Source organism: Dipodomys merriami, unplaced genomic scaffold, assembly GCF_024711535.1.
Source record: "Dipodomys merriami isolate MVZ:Mamm:240054 unplaced genomic scaffold, mDipMer1.0.p SCAF_62, whole genome shotgun sequence".
Taxonomy (NCBI): Eukaryota; Metazoa; Chordata; class Mammalia; order Rodentia; family Heteromyidae; genus Dipodomys; species Dipodomys merriami.
In genome coordinates, this window is record NW_027206202.1 from 6,354,483 (window position 1) to 6,378,012 (window position 23,530).

Sequence of the window (23,530 nt, forward strand, 5' to 3'; positions counted from 1 at the left end):
AAGGAATGTAGCAAATAGAGCTGATTACAAGAATTGAACCCCAGGATTCTAACGACTGGTCTGCGGCCCACAGTCCAATCTTGGGGGACTCTGTCTCTAAATGGGAAGCACACCTTACCCAGGCTCAGCTCTGGAGTGGGAAGAGCAGACCAGGAGAGCTGGGCGTGCCAGAGCGCCCCGCCCATTCTGGGCGTGTCCTCATAGCCCGCTCTCACGGGGGCGTGGCTGAATGGCCCCGCCCCGGGGCGGGCGGGGCGAGGGCGGGGCGAGGCGGGGCGGGGCGGGGCCCGGAGCAGCCCACAGCGCCTATAAGAGCAGGCGCGGCGCGTGGAGGGCGCGCTGCCCCGCGGTGGCTGAGGCTAGGAGGCCGGCGGCAGGATGAGCCGGGCGCCCGCGTTCCTGAGCGCGGCGGAGGTGCAGGATCACCTCCGCAGCTCCAGCCTCCTCATCCCGCCCCTGGAGGCGGCTCTGGCCAACTTCTCCAGCGGCCCCGACGGAGGGGTGGTGCAGCCGGTGCGCACCGTGGTGCCCGTGGCCAAGCACAGAGGGTGAGTGGGAAGGGCCGGGGTCCGGGGCGGGAGGAACCGGCCCGAAGGACGGCAGGGGGGCGGGGGGGGAGAGGGCTGAGTCGTGGTGAATCACAGCTGTCCCTGGTGCCAAGTGGGCACTTTCCGAGTGTTACCAACACCCTCTCCCTGGCAGGGCAGGGATTGGTGGCACCGTTTTACTGATGGGCAAACGGGAGACTCAGAGAGGTTAAGTGATTTCCCCAAACGTGCACAGCTAAGTGGTAGAGCTGCTGTGGGTTTTCGGTCCACAGCCAAGCTCTGGAAAATAATATGCACCCTGCCCTAAGGGAAGGCAGAGGAGTGGAGGACCAGAAGATTGGGGGCAGGGATGAAGGGGAAATCAGGAAGGAAAGCCTGCTGGCGCTCACAGCTGTATTCCAAGCTGCTCTGGAGGCTGAGATCTGAGGGTACAGGTTTGAAGGCAGCCGGGGCGGAAAGTCTGTGAAACGCTTATCTACAATTAGAAGAAAAAAAAAAGCCGCAAATGGAGCTGTGGCTCAAATGGTAGAGTGCTAGTCTTGTGCAAAAGAAGCTCAGGGACAGTGCCCGGGCCCTGGCACCCAAAACACAGAACAGGACAAAACAAAAAACCCCAGCATGCAAAGGAAGTATGGCAGGAAGGGGCTGAAGCTGCGCCCGCTCTCGTTGTAGCTTCCTGGGGGTGATGCCTGCCTACAGCGCCGCAGAGGACGCCCTGACCACCAAACTGGTCACCTTCTATGAGGGCCACAGCAGCGCCTCCGCCGTCTCCTCCCATCAGGCTACTGTGCTGCTCTTTGAGCCGAGCAATGGCTCCCTGCTGGCGGTGAGCCATTTCCCCAGGGTGGGGTGGGCTGGGGTGGGCTGGGGGTGGAGAGGGAATCCTTGGGCCCAGGGCCAGGCTCTGAAGTCAGTTCTCCGTGCATAGGAGAGCCGTGATTGTGACCACAGATGGCCCTCTAGGAATATCTAGTGACAAGGGCCCCCTGAGGGTGTGGATCTCAGTGCCCAAGATCCACTTCTATTTCAAGTGTGGAAATAATCCTCTGTTTTTCACTCTTTTATTTTTAGTTTCACATTTGTATTTATTTTTATGATCTTTCATTGTACAAAGTGGCTTTGACTCAACAATTCATAAATACAATGTGTCTTGATCCATGTCAGCCCTTTCTTCTTACCCATCTTTCCCCCCCAACCTGTCCATTTTTATATGTGTTATCATGACATGCTCAGAGACCCTCAACCACACAGCATGAACTAACCCCGTGGCTGAGGAAACACTGATCTGCTGAATCCCGTCCACACAGAATGGAGCCTGTAAGAGTTTTTCTTACAGGTACACAGTGACCTGTTCTCACATCTAATCTGAGTATCAAAATAGCAAGCAGTAGCTCTCAGTGATTGAGCTCTTTTTAGGTGTCCAGCAGTGTTCTAAACACTTTATATATATGAACCCTCTTAATACCTTTGTGTGTGTGTGTGTGTGTGTGTGTGTGTGTGTGTGTGTGTGTGTGTGTGTGTGCTGGTCTTGGGCCTTGAGCTCACTCTACCACTTGAGCCAGAAGTAACTGTAAGGTGGGTGATATTATTATCCATACTTTACAGGTGAGGAAAATGAGGCTACAGTAACTGTGTCCAGCATACCTAAGTCTATGTAGCTAATAAGCAGCATTTCTGAACTTCAGATCGCTGCAATCTAAATCTGTGACATGGTCTGTTAATACTATTTTGTCCTGCCCTACTGGAGTTTTGTGGGGAAGAGTGTGCAATACCGAGGTTTGAACACAGGGCCTTACACCTACAGATGTTTACCACTTGATCCACATCCCAAGCCCCTTTATGCTTTAGTTTTTCTTTTCAGATACGGACTCTAATTTTTTGCCTAGAGCGGACCTTAGATCAAGATCCACCTACCTGTATCTTCCTTCTGTATACTGAGAATGACGACATCCAGCTTATTACCTGAGATGGGATGGAGCTCTCACTAATGTTTTTGCTGTAGCAGGCCTCAAACTTCCATCCTCCTGACCTCCACATTCCCAGGAGCTTGGATTAGAGTTATGAGCTACCATATGATTCAGGCTCTACTCTACTGCCCTTCCAAACTACTGTTTCTTAAATGCATATCATCTGCCAGGCAAGAGATATAGATCACATTCAATTCTGACAAGTTCTACCATGAGGAGTTTTATTACCTCCTCCCAAACCACCAGATTTCTGTTGAAGTCCTTTAGGCTCAGGTGAATAGAGCCACTTTGCTAGAGTAATAGACAGCTAGTCACACTTACGCTTGTCTGATTGACTGTGTCTCTGATTCTCTCAGCTGTTGGAATCCTCACCTGGCTCTGAAACCTTTCTTCCTTATTTGCTGAAGTTCTGGTTCCATGAGGTCTTGGCTGTTTCTCACTCCTCTGATAAGAGGAGTATCTAGCTCTTCTCAACCTGTACTTACCCAGTGGCAGTGGTGTTCATTGACAACAGTGGTTCCCCAGGAAAGTAGGGCCTGAGTCTTTAAAACTAGATGCCAGGGCCTTTAGATCCTTTGCCGAATCTGTTCAGTACCTATGTGGTTCAGTTTCTCATCTGAAAAATGAGATTAATGATGCCTACCCTTTGAGGGTGGGCTGAATTGAAAGGTCACTGCCCCACGGCCTTGTATATCCAGGCCTGCACTTGGTCACCGAGCTGTACTCCAGGACAAGGCTCAGATGAGCTCAACTGAAGATGGGGTGTTTAGTGTCTGTGCAGAGTGCTCTGCACAGATGGTAGAAGTTGAGAACCACCGAGGTAAGGTTGTATGGTCTTTGCTCACATAAGAAATAATATTAGTCCTTAAGTTCCTCCTCAGTTTGGTGTTTTGAGAATCAGCACAAGAGAACAAAGTAGGCAATTCTTGTATTATTATTATTTATTATTGTTATTGTTATTATTATTATTATTTTCCAGGCCTGGGGCCTGAACTCAGGGCCTGGGCACTGTCTCTGAGCTTCTTTTGCTCAAAGCTAGCACTCTACCACTTGTGCCATGGTGCTACTTCTGGCTTTATCTGCTTATGTGGTACTAAGGAATTGAACCCAGGGCTTCATGCATGCTAGGCAAGTACTCTACCACATTCTTAGCCCCTCTTTTCTATTTTTAGAAAAATAAGAGAGAGTTTCACTGTGAATACTTCCATAGATGCATACAATGTACTCTGAACCAGTTCACCCCTCTATTATTTACTCTTAGTCCCTTCTTCCTACCCCACTGTTTGTGTGTATAAGGGCTTGAACTCAGGGCTGGTTTGCTTTCCCTTAGCTTTTTTACTCAAGGCTAGCACTTTTACCACTTGAGCCACAGCTGCACCTCCAGCTCCTTGGTGGTTAATCGGAGATAAGAATCTCATAGAAATTGGGTACTATGACTCAGCCCTGTAATCTTAGCTACTCAGGAGGCTAAGATCTGAGAATTGTGATTCAAAGCCAGTCTGGGCAAGAAAGTCTGTGAGACTCTTATCTCCAGTTAACCACCAGAAAATCAGAAGTGGCGTTGTGGCTCTAGACTGCTAGCTTTGAGCGAAAGAGCTTAGGGACAGCACCTAGGTCCTGAGTACAAGCCCCATGGCTGACAAAACCCCCCAAAGCCCAAAACCAAAAAATATCACCACAGACATTTTTTAAAACCTGGGTTGGCTTTGAACCATCACGGTTCAGATCTCAACCTCCTGTGAAGCTAATATTAATAGGTGTGAGACACCAGTGCCTGGCTACCTACCCCACTTTTTTTGTTTTTTGTTTTTTTTGTTGGTCATAGGGTTTGAACTCTGGGTCTGGGCACTGTCCCCGAGCTCTTCAGCTCAAGGCTAGCGGTCTACCACTTGAGCCACAACACCATTTCCTACCCCACTTTTTAAAACAGAATTTTTTGAGGGGGCTTATATCATCTCTCTATATATATACATGTGTGCATATATATCCATATATGTATACATTATATATGTGTATATATATATATACATATATATATATATATATTACTTTAATCTTTACCACCTCCCCCGTGCTCTCTCATTCACTGTGCATCTCCATGATTCCCTATAGACAATTTTCCCTTTTAAGCTGATGTCAAAGTGAATGAATAGGTCTTGAGGGTTTCCTGTGTGCCAGATGTTTTCCTATAGGCCAGTGTGTTTCATCCTGCCAGCAGCCCTCTGAGCACTATCTTGGCACTATCGTTGTTTATACAGGTGAGAAAAGCAGGGCTTAGAGATTCAAATATTAAACATGCAGGAAGAGTTTGACACTCCTCCTCCTCCTCACGGTCTGTGGGCTATTATAAAGCTTCCTGTGTAATATAATATGTACCTATTTCTATATGCTGTGTTAGAGCTCTGTGAGAGCTGCTGGTCTGAGTTGGAGTAATGGGTTTCAGAGCCCCTTTCTCACGGTCTCTCCTTTTTCCAAGGTCATGGATGGGAATGTCATCACTGCTAAGAGAACAGCTGCGGTGTCTGCCATTGCCACCAAGGTAAGGTCAGCGGCTACTGCGCTGTTAGGGCAACCTGATGTACAGGTGTCCCAGTCTTGAAGAATGAGTTTTCATATAGTTTTCCTTCAGGCATAGTTAGTACTTACTGTTGTTATGGTTGGTTCTGGAGCTTGAACTCAGAAAGCTGAGATCTGAGAATCACAGTTCAAAGTCAGCTTGGGCAGGAAAGTCCATGTGGCTCTTCTCTCTAGTTTCCTACCAAAAAGCCAGAAGTGGAGCTGTGGCTCAAGTGGTAGAGTCCCAGCTTTGTGCAAAATAGCTCAGGGACGGCTCCCAGGTAATGAGCCCCCGTATTGACACGCAAAAAAGCACTTTATTAGTTAATAATATATCTCATCATAATTATTAGTTAACAGATGTTAACAAATAGTTAATTGGTGCATAAAATATTTATTAGTTAATAAACCATTTATGATTGTTTAATATTTGTTTTAAATAACCTAACTACTCCTAGGGCTCACAGAGTATGTAGGATGAAAATAAAGCAGGATCAAGAATATCAGGATGCAGGTGACATTTTAAAAAATTTTTTTTATTGTGAACATACTGTACAGAGGGGTTACAATTACATGAGCAAGATAATGAGTACACTTCTTATCAAGCATTGCAGCCTCCTCCTTTGTTTACCCTTCACATCCCTTCCCAGCCTCCCCCCCCCCCCGCCTCCCCCCCATCCTCCCCCCCCAAAGTTGTAAAGTTCGTTTTCGACATGACAACTTGTACTTCTCATTCTTGTAACGGGTCCAGCAGGTGACATTTTTTAATTTAAAATTTTGAGACAGGGTTCTCCCTATGTTTCCCAGTCCCGTCTCAAACTGCTGGGTGAAATTGATCTTCCTGCCTCAGCATCCCAAGTAGCTCTGATTACAAATGTGTGCTATTTTATTTCATTTAATTAACTCATTAATTTTTGTGCTAGTACTGGGGTCCAGGCACTGGACCTTAGCTTTGTTGTTCAAGGCTGGCACTCTACCACTTGAGCCACAGCTCCACTTCTGGCTTTTTAGTGGTTCATTGGCGCTAAGAGTCTCACAGATTTTCCTCTCCAGGCTTGGCTTCAAACCTCAAACCTCAGTCTCAGCCTCCTGAATAGCTAGGATAACAGGTGTGAGCCACCGGCAACTGGCAGACAGGGTGTGCCATTTTAAATGATCCAGGATGGATCACCCTGAAAAGGTGACATTTGAGTCATGACTGGCAGCAGCATGTGACAGCACTGTGCATAACTGTGATGTTCTCCACTCAGAGAACAGCAGGTGGCAGAGGTGGTGATGTTCCTAAATAAAATCCAGGCATCTCACGAGGAAAAATGGGTTCTTAGAGGTAGAGTTAAAAAAGGGAGGCGTTGGAAAACGTGACTTCCGTGTGAACAGTTGGAGTCTGGAATCTTTTGTGGTTTACACAAAAGGACAAAGTCTTGCCATAGGGCTTTTCCTGAGAATGAAAGTAGGGTGACTGTGAGCGAGGGTTGGAGCAGCTAGAACTAGGTATTGAGATTGTATGGTAAGAATTTCTGAAGACAAGATTGAAAGATATGAAGATGAATCTCAGGTGAGAACAAGGATTCACAAAATTACTAGTTACCATGTAATGTGCATGACTCCGTTCCAGAAACCACTTCACATACATAATTCCCAATCTTCCCATCCACCTTGTGAAGAAGATAAGGTTATCTTCATTTCCCAAGAAGAAGGATTGTGGCTTAGAGGGGTTCTGTGATAATGGTACAGGAAGGGAGTAGACTTGTGATAAACCGGTTTCTAATTATATCCAGAGCCAACTCAGAAATAATTGAGACTTCTTGATGATTTTTTTTTGTGATTGAAGAACAGAATGAGTCTATACCACTGTCTTATAATTATAGAGGACTTTGGTCTCAATCAGATAATGTTTAACTCATTGTCTGGACTTTGGGTTTCTGTGAGGGAGGCAGGATAAAGATTATTGGCTTCATTTCATACAGAGCAAAGCAGAGACTTGGGTGTTTTGAAGGATACAGCCAGGTGACTGTGTGACACTGAGCTGTGTGACATTCCTGTCCCAGGTTAGTGATGTCTAACTCAGACTGTGAAGTAGCAGCAGAGAAGGGATGCTTTCTACAATTCATATATTTTCTGGAGTCAAGTCATTGAATTAAAATTACTGAGTGGGGGGCAAGCTCAGGGTTTATGCTTGCTAGGCTGGTGCTCTACCACTTGAGCCACACCTTCAGTCCCTTTTTTGGTTATTTTGGAGTTATGAACTCACTTTGTGTGCGTGCACGCACCAGTACTGGAGCTTGAACTCAGGGCCTTGTGCTCTTGCTTGGCTTTTTCACCCAAGGCTGGAGCTCTATTTGGGCCATGTCCCCACTAGCTTCCTTTGGCTAATTTCTTGGAGATAAGAGTCTTAAGGATTTTTCTGCTGCCTGGATTGGTTTTGAACCTCGATCCTCAGATCTCAGCCTCCTGAGTAGCTAGGACTAAGGTGTGAGCCAATATTCAGGTAGATTTTGTTTTATATGCCTGGGCCAACCTGGGCTGCAATCCTTCTATTTGTAGCTAGAATAATAGGGGTGGCCACTGCATCCAGCCATTGATTGAGATGCAACCTTGCAAACTTCTTTTTGCAGGGACTAGCCTTGAACCATGATCCCCCTGTCTCTCCCTCCAATGCAGTTTAGGATTATAGGCTTGAGCCACCACACTTGGCTTAATTTTTTTTAAAAAAGTAGTTCATGGTTGGTTCTGATGATCAGCCAGTTTGGGAACCATTTCATATAGACCCAGCCTTCAGTAGCATTGTTTCTGGTTACATTAATCAAATCTGCATCCTAAGGGGAGTAGAGAAACCTTTGGTTGATACATCCTGTTTTGGGCTGGAACTCACAGCTTGTTCCCAGGAGCTCAGATAGGCTATTTTGATAAGGTACAAAAGTCTATTTTACTTTCTGCCCTGGTGAGCATAGATTTTTCAGATCTACTAATTTTTTCATCATCTAAGGCTTTGAGGAGGAGGATGAGAAGTATGGAGTCTGATGAATACAATAACTTCTCTGCATTTAGATTTCATTACAACCCAAGTTTAGCTCTGACCTGCTTTGCTAAAGAGACAGTATAGGACTGGGTTTTCCCTTGGCATGCATCTATTCAGCCAGTGTGTGTTTCTACCAAGTTCCAGGCCCTGTGATCAGCATGAGGCAAAGAATGGTGAAGAAAAACAGATACCATGCCTGCCATCATGGAGCACAAGGTTGAATGGGAGAGGCATGATCTGAATCCAAAGATCATGCCAGTAAATTGAAATTTATAACCCTGACAAGTGCTTTCAGAGTGTAAAGCAGGAAATTTTAGTGTGTGGAATTGAGGAAGGGTTTTCCTACGTGTTTATATATATATATATATATATGTTTATAATATACATATATGCACACTACATATGTATAGGTAGTATATGTAGTTATGTATATATAGTATACTTACAATACATATGTTAATATACAATATATATACATATAATATATAATATGCAGTATAATATAATATATATGTATATACATACAACACATATATGTATCTATACACAGCATACATATATGTATATGTTATAATATACATGTACAATGCTCATATAACATGCATATATGTATTACATATTATATATAATATGGTGTATATATCTTCATATCTATCTGTCCTGGAGTTTGAACTCAGGGCCTTATGCTCCTAGGTGGGTGCTCTACTGCTGAGCCATGCCACCAGCCCTTTTTCATACTGGTTATTTTAAAAATAAGGTTTGTCTTCTTGCTGAAGCACATTCCTAGACTAAGATTGGGAAACAAAGCTAGGCTAACAGGTGCATGCCATCACATCCAGCTATTGGTTGAAAATTTTTTTCTTGCCCTAGCAAACCTTAAATAGCAATCTTCCCTCTCTCAGCCTCCCAAGTGTGAGCCTCTGGCAAACAGCTCAGTAACATGTACTTAAGCTTCCTCACGAGAAAGCAGAAGGGAAACACTGCAGGCAGAGGGAATTTGCTGAGGGCCTGAGGCTGAAGGAAACAGGTAGGCCTGGGGCTGGAAGAAAGGAAGTAAGGGAAGCCTGAGACGGGAGGGGTGTAGACAGATGGGAGGGCCAGATTGTACAAGGTCTTGGTGAATTCAAATGAAACATGGACTTTCAAGCTCTTTACTTAAAGGAGAAATCTCACAGATTCCTATATATATGCTCAATTATCCACAGGCTGATGGGAAAAGAAGAAAAGAAATGTTAGTCAACATTTACCAGGGAAACAAACGATCAAATATGATAACCACTCAGAATGTACAGATCTAGCTTTAGAGGTTCGAGGTTCTTTCATAGACATGAACAATTTCTACAGCCTACGTACACATTCAAGAACAGAGCCATATTATCTGAGAAAAGAAAAAGGAAAGCTTATAGTTAAGGATCAAGTAATTTCTTGAGCAAATGTATAAGATGCTGTCCTTTCGACAGCTTTCTAGAAGATTCTTGGAACCATCTTTCACAGAACAGAATCATATCTCTCCTTCGGCTACCAGAGAGATGAAGACCTTCTAATCATATATGACAATTTTGCCAGAAAATTTTTTTTAAGATTTCTAATTTTAAGGTTATTCTCAAGAATTTCAGTCAGTAGCATTGCAAGACACAGCAGGCCCAAGGAGACCAAATTTTACTAAATGAAGTAGAGAAAATGGATAAGGGCATCTTTAAAAAATCCATATGGTCTGAAAAACAAGTGATGTCTTTTCTGTATCTGTAGTTTGCAACCAAAAATGAATTTGCCACCTTCCCCCCAAACATGTAGCACTATGTGAAGATTATTTTGGTAGTCACAATCAAAGGAAGGAGAGGTGAGAGGTGGTACTAGTATCTAATGGATAGAAGCCAGGGAGTCTACTTAGCATCCTATACTAAACAGGAAATCCCCCTCCTCAACGAAGAGTTACCCAACCCAATTTTTGGTATCCAAGAGGGAGAAACCCTGTTCTACTTCCTGTAGGCCATAATAAGCCTGAAGAGTTTCTGTGCAAATAAGGTTACCTTGGTCCTGGGGCTTAAAAACCAGAAATAGGAGAGAAAATCCAATAGGCTGTATTGGGAGTTAGGTATCAGCAAGAAGGGGAATAGGGAGGGTAAATGAGGGTGAATGATCACAATACTTTATATGCATATATAAAAATAGAACAATGAAATCTGTTGAAACTGTTCTAAGAAGGAGGATATAGCTGAGTGCTGATGGCTCACACCTGTAAAGATAGCTACCCAGGAGGCTGAGACCTGAGGATCATGACTTGAAGCCAGCCTGGGCAGGAAAGTCTATGAGATGCTTATCACTGATTTACCACCAAAAAGCCAGAAGTGAAGCTATGACTCAAGTGATAGAGTGCTAGCCTTGAGCAAAAAAGCTTAGGGACAGTGTCCAGACCTTGGTTCAAGCCCCAGGACTGGGACAAATAAAAGGAAAGAAAGAAGGGAGCAGGGGCAGGGAAAGTGAAAGAAGGGGTAAGTTTCATTGGGAGTACATTGTATGCTTATACAGAATTAATCACAATGAAGTCTCCCCCCCTTGTACAACTAATGAATGCTAAGAAAAGTCTTTTAAAGACAGAAAGAGTTGGGCACTGGTGGCTCATGCCTGTAATCCTAGCTACTCTGGAGGTTTGAAGCCAGCCTGGGCAGAAAAGTACCCATGAGACTCTTATCTTCAGTTAACCACTCAAAAACCGGAAGTGGTGCTGGCTCGAGTGGTAGAGCTGTAGCTTTGAGCACAAAGAGGCTCAGAGACAGCACCAAGGCCCTGGGCACTGAGGACACTGAGTTCAAGCCCATGACTGAGCCCCCCCCCCAAAAAAAAAAAAGAAAAAGAAAGAAAGAAAATTATAAGCACGTAAGTGCTGTGGAGTGGGGGATTTACCATGGAGATTAGGGAGAGTCCATTGGAGAGATACTTGGTCTCATGCACAGACTCCCTCAAACGATGTCAGAAATGCTAGCTCTGCATTTGTTTTTTACAAGGCAGACAGCAGTTGAAGAAGTGTCAACAAAATGGGTTCAGCAAACAGCTGAGAATTCTAGGAAGCAAGGACTCAGGGATCCCAGCGAGCCCCGAGAAACAATTCAGGACTCTGAGAAGTAGAGGTTGCTCAGCATATACCTGAGATGGTGTACCTCAGGAGAAAGAATATGATTCATGGAGTGTGAAAGATGTGGCTTTGGGGCTCCAGGGGGCCATTAATTAATTGCAAGCCCCTAAAGAAGTTAATTAACCACTTTGGACCTCCAGCTCTTCCTCTGTAAAACATGAATAACCAACCTGTTGGATGCCGGTGGCTCATGCCTGTAATCCTACAATGAACCAGCAAAAAACTTGAGCTAGAAGCATGGCTCAAGTGGTAGAGCACCAGCCTCGAGTAAAAAAGCCAAGAGAGAGCATGAGGCCCTGAGTTCAAGACCCAATACTGGCACAAAAACTCAAGTTAAAAAAACACCTGCCTTGTTTGAGTCATAAAGATGCACTGGTTCATTCATTCAAAGAACCACTGACACCTAGTATTGGTGGCTCTTGACTGTAATTCTAGCTATTTAGGAGGCTGGGATTGCTATTTGAAGCCAGCCTGGGCAGGAAGGTCCCTGAGACTCTTATCTCCAATTAACCAGCAAAAAACTGGAAGTAGAGCTGTAGCTTAAGTGGTAGAATGCTAGCCTTGAGTCTAAAGAAGCTCAAGGACTGCACACAGGCCCCGATTTCAAGCCCAGAGACTGGCAAAAATAAAACAACAATAACAAAACAATAACAAAAAAACATGAATAATGACAGGAGCTTACAACTTGCTCATAGAGGCCTTGTCAGGCTAAATGACATCATGAGGAAAGCACTGGTGTAATATAGGTGCTCAGTGAGGCACCCCCCACTCTAACCCTCTCCACTCTAGAGAGGAGAATGGAATCTCAAACCCAATATGACATTTACTGCATTGCCCTCGATCCCTCTAGAGGATCTGAAGATGGAGCAGATCTTACCTGATGTTCAAATTATATTTGCTTTCACCTAGTTTCCATTCTCCTTTGACTTTTTTGTTTTTTTTGCCAGTCCTGGGCTTGCACTCAGGGTCTGGGCACTGTCCCTGAGCTTCTTTTGCTCAAAGCTAGGACATGAGCCAAAGTGCCACTTCTATTTTTTTCTGTGTATGTGGTACTGAGGAATTGAATCCAGGGCTTCATGCATGCTAAGCAAGCACTCTACCACTGAGCCCCATTCCCAGCCCTCCCTTGACTTTTTTCCTATTTTCCTCTAACAGTTTTTGAAACCCCCCAGCAGTGAAGTGTTGTGCATCCTTGGAGCTGGTGTCCAGGCCTACAGCCATTATGAGATCTTCACAGAGCAGTTCTCCTTTAAGGAGGTAAGTCTGGATGGGGGGTTTATGAGGAGGGGGAGAGGGAAGGAAGCAGCCATTTTCCTCTGTCTCCAGTCCTTCCCTGTAAAATGAAGTTTTCTGAAATAGTTGAGAGTCCAGTCTACATTGATCTTTTGACCTTAGTGTCTTCCTTAGACTTGCTAGTGGAAATGAAGTATCAAGGGAAAGTCTGATCTCTCAGTTACTCTGCTCATACAACATACATCTGTGAACCACTCAGGATACACTTTAAAGATTCAGTTCCACCTCTAGTGTATGAGTTTTCCCTTCCATCTCTCTGTTCTTCTTGTAGGAGAATCTGAGAGTCTCTAAGTATTCATGGGTATGGGTCCAGAAATGAGCAAGCAGCAGACCACATCCTCCTCCTCTACTGCAGTCTATATCTTTGCCCACCTTTTTCCTGCAATGGCTCATGCCTCCTACTGAGAGTGTTTGATACTATTTTATTCTGTTTTATGTATGCATATGAAAGAAATGGAATAGATTTAAAGTATGAAATTCATGATTTTGGAAACACAGACTATGAAGAAGAAAACAAAAGAAACCTATTTATCTGTTTTCGAAAGGACAAGCATATAATGTCTAATTTTTCTCTCATCATATTTTTATAACTGTGTGTATGTATGTATGTATGTATGTATGTATATATGTATGTATGTATGTATGTACGTATGTACGAATGTACGTACGTACAGTTACAGGGGTATAGGGGCTTAAACTCAAGGCCTGGCATTGTTGCTTGGCTTTTCTGCCCAAAGCTGTCACTCTACCACACAAACCAAATTTCTTTTTGTTTTTTTTTTTGCTGGTTAATTGGAAATAAGAGTCTCACAGTCTTTCCTGCTCGGGCTGGCTTTGAACTGTGACCCTCACATTTCAGCCTCCTGAGTAGCTAGGATTATAGCCTGAGGCACCAGTGCTCGGCTCCCGTACTTTGAATGTTCTAGTATCTATTTCCAAATTATTCAATTCTGTATAACATTTGCATAGTTTTTCTATCAAGAAGCATGACATGGATAGCCATTCACTTATGACTGGGCACAAAGTGTTGTTTTTACGTTGGTTGATGGCTTTCTTGCATACAACATTTATTTCTATCTGTATTATATTCTCTTATGAGATCTTTTTTAGGCCTCATTTTCTGACCCTCATATTGGTACCTGTTAACAAGCTAGTAAGTCTGATGCTGCTAGTAGCCATAACCCCAGCCCAGCACCTTCCAAGATCCTGGTTATAGTAACCAACGATGATCTCTTCATAAGACTTTGCCCACTTATTTCCGTTGTACAGAAATGCAAACTAAGACTGAATGAGGCAAAATCATTTCAAAAGCAGTGACAAAGCAAAGATTTGTTCTAAGCCTGCTTGGCTCCAGTTCTTTCTCTGCCTTACCAATTAAGCCACCAAAACTACATCCTAGCTTGAAATTGGAAAAAAAAAAAGCCACTATTCTTTAAAGGGAAAATTTGTAGGGAAAACTCATTTTCAATGGCTTGGCCAGATATCTATTTAGATTAACACTATGACCTTGATCAAATGTCCTTTCTCCCGCTACCCTCCAATGAAGGTGAGGATATGGAACCGCACCAAAGAAAATGCAGAGAAGTTTGCAAACACAGTTCAAGGAGATGTGCGAGTCTGTTCATCGGTGCAGGAGGCTGTGACAGGTGCTGATGTGATCATCACAGTCACCATGGCAACAGAGCCCATTTTGTTTGGTGAATGGGTGAAGCCAGGGGCACACATCAATGGTAAGTAGAGGGGCTCTGTGGGCTGTGGCTAGGTGGTGGCTCCTCTGGAGACTGGGACTGGAACATACATGTAAAGAGCTGTTTACCTCCTTATGGAGAATATTCAAGCTTTCTCAAAGCCACAGGAATATGTGAGCCTGAAACAAGACATTCCCAAAATATGAAAAGCAAATTTCAAACCTGAAACTGACAACTGTGCCACTTATTTGTGTTCTGTAACATAAAATGTTACAACCATAATCACTCTTTGTTTTTTTTGTTTTTTTTTTTTTATCTATACTGAGGCTTGAATTCAGAACCTTGTCCTCTCATTTGGCTTTTTCTCCCAAGGCTGGCATTCTTAGCTCATGAGACACACTTCACTTCTGGCTTTTTGCTGGTTGATTAGAAATAAGAGTCTTACAAGCTTTTCTGCCTGGGCTGTCTTTGAACCCCGATCCTTGACTCTCATTTCCTTGAGCAGCTAGGATTATAGGCATGAGCCACACCAGTCAGTGCCCGGCTTCACGGTTTCAATCTTGAATGTAATGAAGTTTAAATCTCAATGTCCAAGTGAAGTGTTTGCTTTTAACATTTAGAACTGTAACTTTTTTCTAAAATGACAATATAAAACACATTTATTGTGACATTTTTCAGTGTATGTGATAGGATGAGGAGGGGATGTGACTGCATTTACTCCCATTTTATAAGTGGGTAAACTGAGGCATAGAGACATTCAGTGACAGACAAACCTGTCTTTGATGATGGAGATAGGATGATTATAGGATTTGAACTAAGACAGCCTCTCCTGAGAATCCAAGTACTTGGTAATAGTTGATATTTTCTCTTCCAATGAGAAGACTGGCATCTGGTGAGCAGCACAGAAAAGGAACAGAGAATTTCAAGATAGCATTGGTGACCCAGGTTTTCATGACAAATTCTTGGGATCAACGTAGGAGCTGACAGTTCTGTACATATGCATGGATGAATGGGAAGGAGCCTAGTCAAGTGATTAGGAATTCATTCCTAAATGGGTTTTTGAACCTCTGCCATGGGCTGAGTATAGTTTTAGCTATTAGGGATACCACTAAATACATAAATAAATAAATAGATAAATAAATAAATAAAATAAGACACTTGGGCTTCTTGCTTTCCTGATCCTGAGCTCCGACAGACAAATAAGCAAACAAGTTGTTTCTGCTAAAGATGAGCCTGGGAAAGAAGCAAGATACTATGTGATAGACCTTGTTAGAGGGAGCAGAAAGTAGAACTAGAGATAGGCCCTTTTGGTGTATTTATCTGAAAAGCTCCCTAGAAGGAGACTTGAGGCTGTGACCTAAATCATAAAACAGAGGCAACCATGTCAAGAGCTGAAGGAAAGGCATTTCAGACAGGACAGCAAATGCAGAAGCCCCTGAGAGTAGAAGTGAACATGGCAGAAGTGATCAAAGTCAACCCAAGCTCTCAGTCTGCATGGAACTGGCCTATGACATGGGTCCAGACAGTAGGTAGGACATGGCTTAATTGATAGGTAAGAAGTAGATGAGAGTATGATTTGTTTTGGACAATAGAAACATATCTGAAAGGACTTGAGAAACCCAGAGGAACCAGTACTTGAAGAAATTCCCAGGGATAGAGCTGAAACTTGATTTTTGTTTCCCAACTAAAAACTACACAGGGGGCTGAGAATGTGGCTCAGTGGTAGAGTGCTTGCCTCGCATGCATGTAGCCTTGGGTTCGATTCTTCAGTACCACATAAACAGAAAAAGCTGGAAGTAGTGCTGTAGCTCAAATGGTACAGTGCTAGCCCCAGGACTGGCAAACAAGCAACTACACATGGTAGCTAGGTGCCAGTAGTTCACACCTGTAATCCTAGCTATTCAGCAGGCCAAGAGCTGAGAATCGTGTACACACACACACACACACACACACACACACACCCCAAGAGCTGAGAATCATGCGCGCGCGCGAACACACACACACACGCGCACACACACACACACACACACACACACACACACACACACACACCAAGAGCTGAGAATCGTGCGCGCGCGAACACACACACACGCGCACGCACACACACACACACACGCGCGCGCACACACACACACACACACACACACACACACTGTCTTCTCATCCTTTCTGTGGTTTGCAAGTCCAGGTGAGGGTTAGCTAGGTCCTTTGCTCAGTCTCACAGGATGAAATCAGTGTTATGTAGGCTGTAATTGCATCTAATATTTGGGGGTTTTCTGCCTGGTCCACCCAGTTGTGTGGCAAGATTCAGTTCCTTATGTTGTAGAACCGAGGACTCTTTCCTGTGAATACTCTTTCCATATTCCTTGTCACATGGCGCCTCCTTCCTCAATCAGTGGATCCTTCTCACACTTTGAATCCAGCAAGAGGGATTTAATTTTGAGTCAAAAAAGCTCAAGCCAAGATTGCTTTATGTGTTTATAGAGGCATGAAATATACTTAAAAAAAAAAAAAAAACCAAACCTGTTACAAACACAGACAACAAGGAAATACGAACAGATTTTACTTTCTTTACAGCTCAGCTGAGACGCAGGCCCAATTCCAACACCCCGCCTCACCCCCTGCCCAGTACCCCATCCAATCAGCCAGTGCCTTGCCTCTCTCATTTTCTAGTCCCACTGAAGCAAAGCCAGACCCGACTAAGTCAAGCCCCTCTGTGTTTCCTGGCCCATCGCCATCTGCCTGAGGGCCTTGTGTAACCCTTTGAGGACTCGGCCTTGTCTAGGCTGTAAGGAGGGGTGACTGGAGAAATTGGAGCTTTTTTTTTTTTTTTTTAAATCCCCACTGCCTTATGATTTATTTACAAGCTTCATTAGTTAGTGCTTTTCTTCTAGAGAATTCCTCACACACACAGACTTCATGATGGGCATTTTTACTCTATGCTTTTTGGAAATTCAAATGTGAGAAGTTTTAGAGTATGGGAAAACAGTGGGGAAGAGAACATACTGGAAAAAGAACTGGATTACAATGCAAGAAGACATAAATGCTGCCTTATGTCTAGATAATGATGCCTTATTGCATTTTCAAAGACTAGCTGCTCCAGGCTGGATCTAGGGGGAGATATGTTTTGTTTGGACCATAGATAAAGTACCACATGCAAATGAATTTCCTGTCTCTCTCTGGGAGGGGAAGTAGCTCACCAGTGGTTCCTGCCTGTAATCCTACTATTCAGGAGACTGAGATCTGAGGATCATGGTTCCAAGTGAGCCGGGATATAAGACTTCCAGACTCTCTCTCTCTCTCTTTTTTTTTGTCAGTCGTGGTGCTTGAACTCTGGGCCTGGGCGCTGTCCCTTAGCTCTTCAGCTCAAGGCTAGCACTCTACCACTTGAGCCACAGCGCCACTTCCGGTTTTCTGGTAGTTTATTGGAGATAAGAGTCTCATGGATTTTCCTGCCCAGGCTGGCTTTGAACTGCCATCCTTAGACCTCAGCCTCCTGAGTAGCTAGGATACAGGTGTGAGCCACCAGTGCCTGGCTATGAGACTCTTATCTCAAAAAAAAAAAAAATCAGAAGTGGAGTTTTGACTCAAGTGGTAGAACACTAGCCTTGAGCACAAAAACTCAGGGACAGTGCCCAGGCCAAGTTCAAGCCCCACAAGCTATTAAAAAAAAGCACTTGGGGGGTATTCCATAGGAAGGATTAGAGAGCAAGCAGACAGACAGAAGGTTAGGAGCATAGGGAGTAAGTTCCAAGTGACACCTCTGTTTTAACATTTTGTAAGGACATCAATCCCAACAAGCAGAAGAGTCATTGGGATGAAAGCCATGGTGCTCTCCCAGACCTACATAACCTTCATGTGACCTTCACCTCTCACAGTCTCAGTCTGAGCATCTGTTCAATGAGAATTAGACACTGAAGTATTCTTGTGAGTACCTTAAATAGTATGAATAGGACACCCCTCAGACAGTAGGTATCCAGTAAATGAATGTTAAATGACCTTAAAATCTTTTAGGGAATAGGTAGGATATGAGAGGGAAGGGAAAAGATGGTATGTATTATTATTGTGTGTGTGTATGTGTGTATGTGTGTGTGTGTGTGTGTGTGTGTGTGTGTGTGTGTGTGTGTGTGTGGTACTGGGACTTGAACTCAGGGCCTGGGTGCTGTCCTTTAACTTTTTTTTTGCTCGGGGTTCACTCTACTACTTGAGCCACAGCTCCATTTCTGGCTTTTTGGGTGGTTAATTGGATATAAAAGTCTCATGGATTTTTCCTTCCTGGGCTGGCTTCAAACCACAATCCTCAGCTCTTGGCCTCCTGAGTAGCTAAGATGATAGGAATTAGCCTCCTGTGCCAGGATTGTTAAGTATTACTTTTAATAACTATTCAGTCATATTGGCTGGAGGGAGTTGGCTTGAAGTAGGAGGTGGTAATCTCAATCTGAGTATGCCCTTGTGTTCTGCTCACCTCTTCCCATTTACTAGTATCCTGGGGACTTTTCTGGGCTTGAGAGCCTTGTTTTGCTGTCTTGTAGCCATCGGGGCCAGCAGACCTGACTGGAGAGAACTGGATGATGAGCTCATGAAGCAAGCAGTGCTGTATGTGGATTCCAGGGAGGCTGCTCTGAAGGAGTCAGGAGACGTCTTATTGTCTGGGGTGAGTCTCTGGTCATCCCTCAGGGTTGCTTCTGTGAAATGTGTAGGAGCTTCTTACCCATCAGGAGAGTGAGGTGACCAAGGCCTGTGGGAAACTGAATGAGAGAGGAAGTTAATGAAAGCCTTGTGTCCAGATCAAGACCCATCAGGCTGTGTTATAAGGCAGTGAGATTGGGAGATAGAGGTGTTGCAATCTGGAATCTCTCCCAGTTTGACCAGTGTGACAGGACGGTGGTTACTCTAGCTACTCTTATTTATTGTAATCAGGGCATGGAAGGAAGAAGGGAGCTACTGAAGTTGATGATCAGACACTAGCATGATTCTTTCCTGACACAAGAACCTTGCAGGCCAGCTCCTTAGACATGAACCCATGCTATCCAAAAGGCAGATTTCAGTGGGCAGTGGGCAGCATATTTTCATGGAGGCTGAACTCTGGGCCTGGGGGCTGTCCCTCAGCTCTTCAACTCAAGGCTAGCACTCTACCATTTGAGCCACAGCACCACTTCCGGCTTTTTTCTGCTTATGTGGTGCTGAGGAATTGAACCCAGGGCCTCATGCCTGTGAGGCAAGCACTCTATCACTGAGCCAACTTCCTAGCCCCCCAGCATATTTTCTGATATCATCCAGCTTTATAAAAGGTATTTAAAAAAAATCAAGGCTGTCTCTTGAGGTTGGAGGCGTGGCTCAGGTGGTAGAATGCCATTCAATGAGTGAAAGCTTCAGATACTGAATTCAAGTCAAGGTCTCAGACAAAAAAAAGTTGTCTCTTAGCCAATTTAGGATTACCTTATGCTGGTTTTACTAGGCAACCACGAGCAGGCTTTTGCTTTATCTTGGGCCGATGTGAGTTTGTTTTGCAGGCTGAGATCTTTGCTGAGCTAGGAGAAGTGGTGAAGAGGGTGAAGCCAGCCTATTGCGAGAAGACCACAGTGTTCAAGTCCTTGGGTAAGACCCATTGCTCCCTAGGAACAAATCTAAGCAGAGCCAAAGTTGGCTTGGTAATTGGTGGAAAGAAGAATGAATGAGTCATCAGGCTAGATAGCTGAATCGTTATGAAGTCCATCTGTCTTTCAGGTCAATAATTCCCTTAGGCTAGCAGTTACGCCCACAGTTACTCCCAGACACTCTGGAACTGGGCAGTCCTGGATTGGTGCCCCTCTCTGCCATGCATTTGTCCCAGGACAAGTCACCAGACCTCTCTGAGCCAGAGTCCCTTCACCGCCTATTACCTTGAGTTGTGAGAGTTAAAGTGGGATGCTAGGAGAAAATAAAGTGATTTACTCACCAAAGTACCAGCAGTAAACCACTTAGATTTCCACCTACATGCATTCAGGAGCTATTCTCCAGAGGAAGGGGAGGGGATACAGAAGTTAAAAGACAGAGAGCTTAAAAGAAATGAGATCTAACCTGAAAGAGATTCAGACAGGAAGTGGAGCCAGAGAACTCTGCATTCCTGCCCTTTCCTGCCCTCTCACTTGCTGCTTGAAGGTGACCCTTCATGGGGAGTCCCCAAACCACTTAGATAGATGGGGGAAGAAGCCAATAGGGCACTCCCAGTGCTCAGTCTGTCCCTTGGCTTAGCTCCCAACTCTACCAGATTTCAGGAAACAGAAGTACATGGGAACAGAGCTGATATTCAGCTAATAATACCTAATAGAACTGCTTCCCAAATGGTTGGTTAAATACTTGCTCCCCTCATCCACTGGAGAATGTTTGCCTCAAGGCCTGCTGGACTTTCTGATCAGGCAGTAGAAGCTTTAGTCCTTTGCGGAGCCTTTTGTGCTCTGGCTACCCAATAACCATGCTACCCATTAGTATCCCTGCCTTGTTAGATGTTAAATATTTTAAAAATCTCTCATGCACCAGAACACAGGCAAAGGAAATGTAAACTTTATCCGGAGCCTGGTTCAATGACATTCCAGTGATCCATTTGTGTCTGGAAATTTCAGAGGTTAGCTAGTCTCCTTAAGAAAGAAAAAAATATGCTACCGGAATATTCTCTTTTGAGCCATTTTTGTTTTTCTTATTTTGGGAAGTTGGGTTTATTGGAATGCCATTTATCTGATGGTTGCATACTAAATAAGTCTGTATCTGAACTGAATGCAAAGATTAAATTATTAAGGTTACAGGGTGGATATTCCTTTTCTGAAATATTTAGAACCGAAAACATTTCAGATTTGAGGGCTGGTTTTGTGTTTTGCACTGTTTGTATAGACTTGACTAGATGAGCATATCTAATATGAAAAATTTTAATCTGAAATGATCCAAAATGGAAAACTTTAGAAGACCCCAATAATCTCCCCTTTACTTTCCAAGAAATTCAGATTTTAGTGCACCTTAGGTTTCAGAGTCTTGGATTAGAGATGCTCAACCTATATAAGGCAAAGGAGAAATGCTAAAAAAAAATAAAATAAAAATGCAGGGTTTGAAGCAGACCAAGGTCAGAAAACTACATCTGTGAGCCAAACTCAGCTTATTATTTGTTTTAGTTTCAGCCATGAGGTACCAATGTCTTTTACATTTTTAAAATGATTTTGGGAGGAGAAGTTAAAAGAATAATCTTTGATGACATACAAATTGATACGAAGTTCAAACTTTAATGTCCACTAATAAAATTAATTAGTTAATTAAATAAAAATTGAACAAAGTCTGGTAGCTCATGTCTGTAATCCTAACTACTCAGGAGGCTGAAATATGAGGATTGCAGTTTGAAGCCAGCCCAGGTAGGAATAGAATAGTCTCTTATCTCCAATTAACTACCAGGAAAAACCCCACCAACAACTAAACAACAATGGAAGTGGAGATGTGGCTCAAGTGTAAAGTGCTAGCCTTGAACATAAAAGCTTAGGGATAGTCCCCAGGCCCTGAGTTCAAGCCCCAGGACTGGTGCGTGCGCCCCCTTCCCCCCCCATACACAATCAAAATTGATTGGAAAACAAGCAGGCTTATTTATTTGTCACCAGTGGCTGGTTTCCATTCTAAAAGCAGAGTTGACAAATTTTGACAGAGACCATACAGCCTACAAGGTCTAAGATATTTACTAACGGATCCTCTAAAGGTTGCTAATCCTTGAACTCAATTGGGGACACTTCTTGATTAGTGTCATATTTCATGCCTTGGTGTGCACTTTGCAGATCATCTAAGCCTGAGCTCATATCTGGGTCACATTTTCTAGGTGTTACCATGAGCAAAGTATCATAAAACCTCTATTCCTATGGCTAAAGATTTTTTTTCTAGAAAACTTGTTCTGCTCAGAAGTTGAACTGAATTTGTGTCCCTTCCAGGAATAGCAGTGGAAGACCTGGTTGCAGCCAAACTTGTCTATGATTCCTGGTCATCTGGAAAGTGAGACAGAGGAGCTTTGTGTCTGAGGATGGATGCTGCCACTGCCCAAGGGATGCGGTCATGGTTGTCTTCTAATTTCTAGACTAATTGTGGGAAACTGTTCTCAAGGAGCTAGAGTTTTGTGCTTAGCATGTCTCACCATAAAATACTGAGCTCCCCATTCGTGTATGTAGTTGGAAAGCAAAGCTAGGTAACTATTTCTTCTGTGCTAGCAGGTGATAACAGAATTTCTTTCACCTTTTACTTCACTAACTTGGTATTTCCTGGGAATAAAGCATTTTTCAATTCAACAGCATTTGCTTCCATAATTTCTATTCCTTGTGGCAAAGCACCGAAGGAGATCAAGTGCTTCTATGGACTCATTAGAGGAGAATTAGCTTTTGCCAGGTGCTGGTGGTTCATACCTACAAATCCTAGCTACCCAGGAGGCTCTGGTTCTAAGCCATGAGGTTCTTATTTCCAATTAACCACCCCCAAAGCAGAAGTGGAGCTGTAGCTCAAGTGTTAGAGCACTAGCCTTGGGCAAAAAAGCTCAGGGACAGCACTCAGGCCCTGAGTTCAAGCCCCAAGACTGACAAAAGAAAAACAATTAGATCTCTTTATTTTTTATTTCATTGTGATATTACCATACATGCATATGATGTCCCTGGATCAAATCTACAACATCTATTACATTCCTCCTTTCTCCCTTCTCCAAAGCATTTCAACAGGCTGGGAGCCGGTGGCTACTCAAGAGGATGAGATCTGAGGATCATAGTTCATAGGCAACCTACGCAGGAAAGTCTGTGAGATTCTTATTTCCAGTTAGCCACCCAAAAGCCAGAAGTAGAGCTGTGGCTTAAGTAGTAGTCTTGAGCAGCAAAGCTCAGAGACAGCACCTAGACCCTGGGTTCAAGTCCCAGGATTTGCACAAAAAAGAAAACACAAATTTCAGCAGGTTTTAGCGTTCTATTTTCATCCATGCATATAAAGTACTTGACCACATTCAATCCTCCTCACCTTCTCTTTTTACCTTTGTCATTCCCACTGATAACCAGTCCCAAACAGAACCTATTTTACATTCCTATCTTTTTTTTTTTTTTTTTTTTTGTCAGTCATGGGTCTTGAACTCTGGGCCTGGGCGCTGTCCCTGTGCTCTTCAGCTCAAGGCGAGCACTCTACCACTTGAGCCACAGTGTCATTTGTTTTTAAGGACAGGATTACGTATATGCTATTTGTGTTTCTCAGTCCAGCTTCTTTTGCTTAAAATGATGATCTCTAGGTAATTCTCTATTTTAAATTGTCCAGTTCAGTGGCTATTAGTATACTCAGTGTTGTGCAGCAATCAT

At 43.7% G+C, this 23,530-nt stretch overlaps 1 protein-coding gene across 1 annotated transcript; it reads left to right on the plus strand.

The window, feature by feature from the left end:
- Positions 1-349: 349 nt before the first annotated feature.
- Positions 350-22,494, plus strand: Crym (crystallin mu). Its single transcript, XM_070004369.1, has 8 exons — positions 350-548; positions 1,221-1,374; positions 4,992-5,054; positions 12,379-12,480; positions 14,063-14,246; positions 18,737-18,858; positions 19,718-19,802; positions 22,142-22,494. Exons 1-8 carry the CDS (start codon positions 379-381, stop codon positions 22,204-22,206), a joined length of 945 nt encoding a protein of 314 aa, XP_069860470.1. The 5' UTR covers positions 350-378; the 3' UTR covers positions 22,207-22,494.
- The last annotated feature ends 1,036 nt before the right edge of the window (positions 22,495-23,530 follow it).

Excerpts from the sequence above, each read along its gene's own strand:
- Crym (XM_070004369.1), top strand. The coding sequence starts at position 379 with ATGAGCCGGGCGCCCGCGTTCCTGAGCGCGGCGGAGGTGCAGGATCAC. Across the intron at positions 1,375-4,991 it reads GCAATGGCTCCCTGCTGGCG|GTCATGGATGGGAATGTCAT; the intron begins GTGAGCCATTTC and ends CCTTTTTCCAAG. Across the intron at positions 18,859-19,717 it reads GAGACGTCTTATTGTCTGGG|GCTGAGATCTTTGCTGAGCT; the intron begins GTGAGTCTCTGG and ends TTTGTTTTGCAG.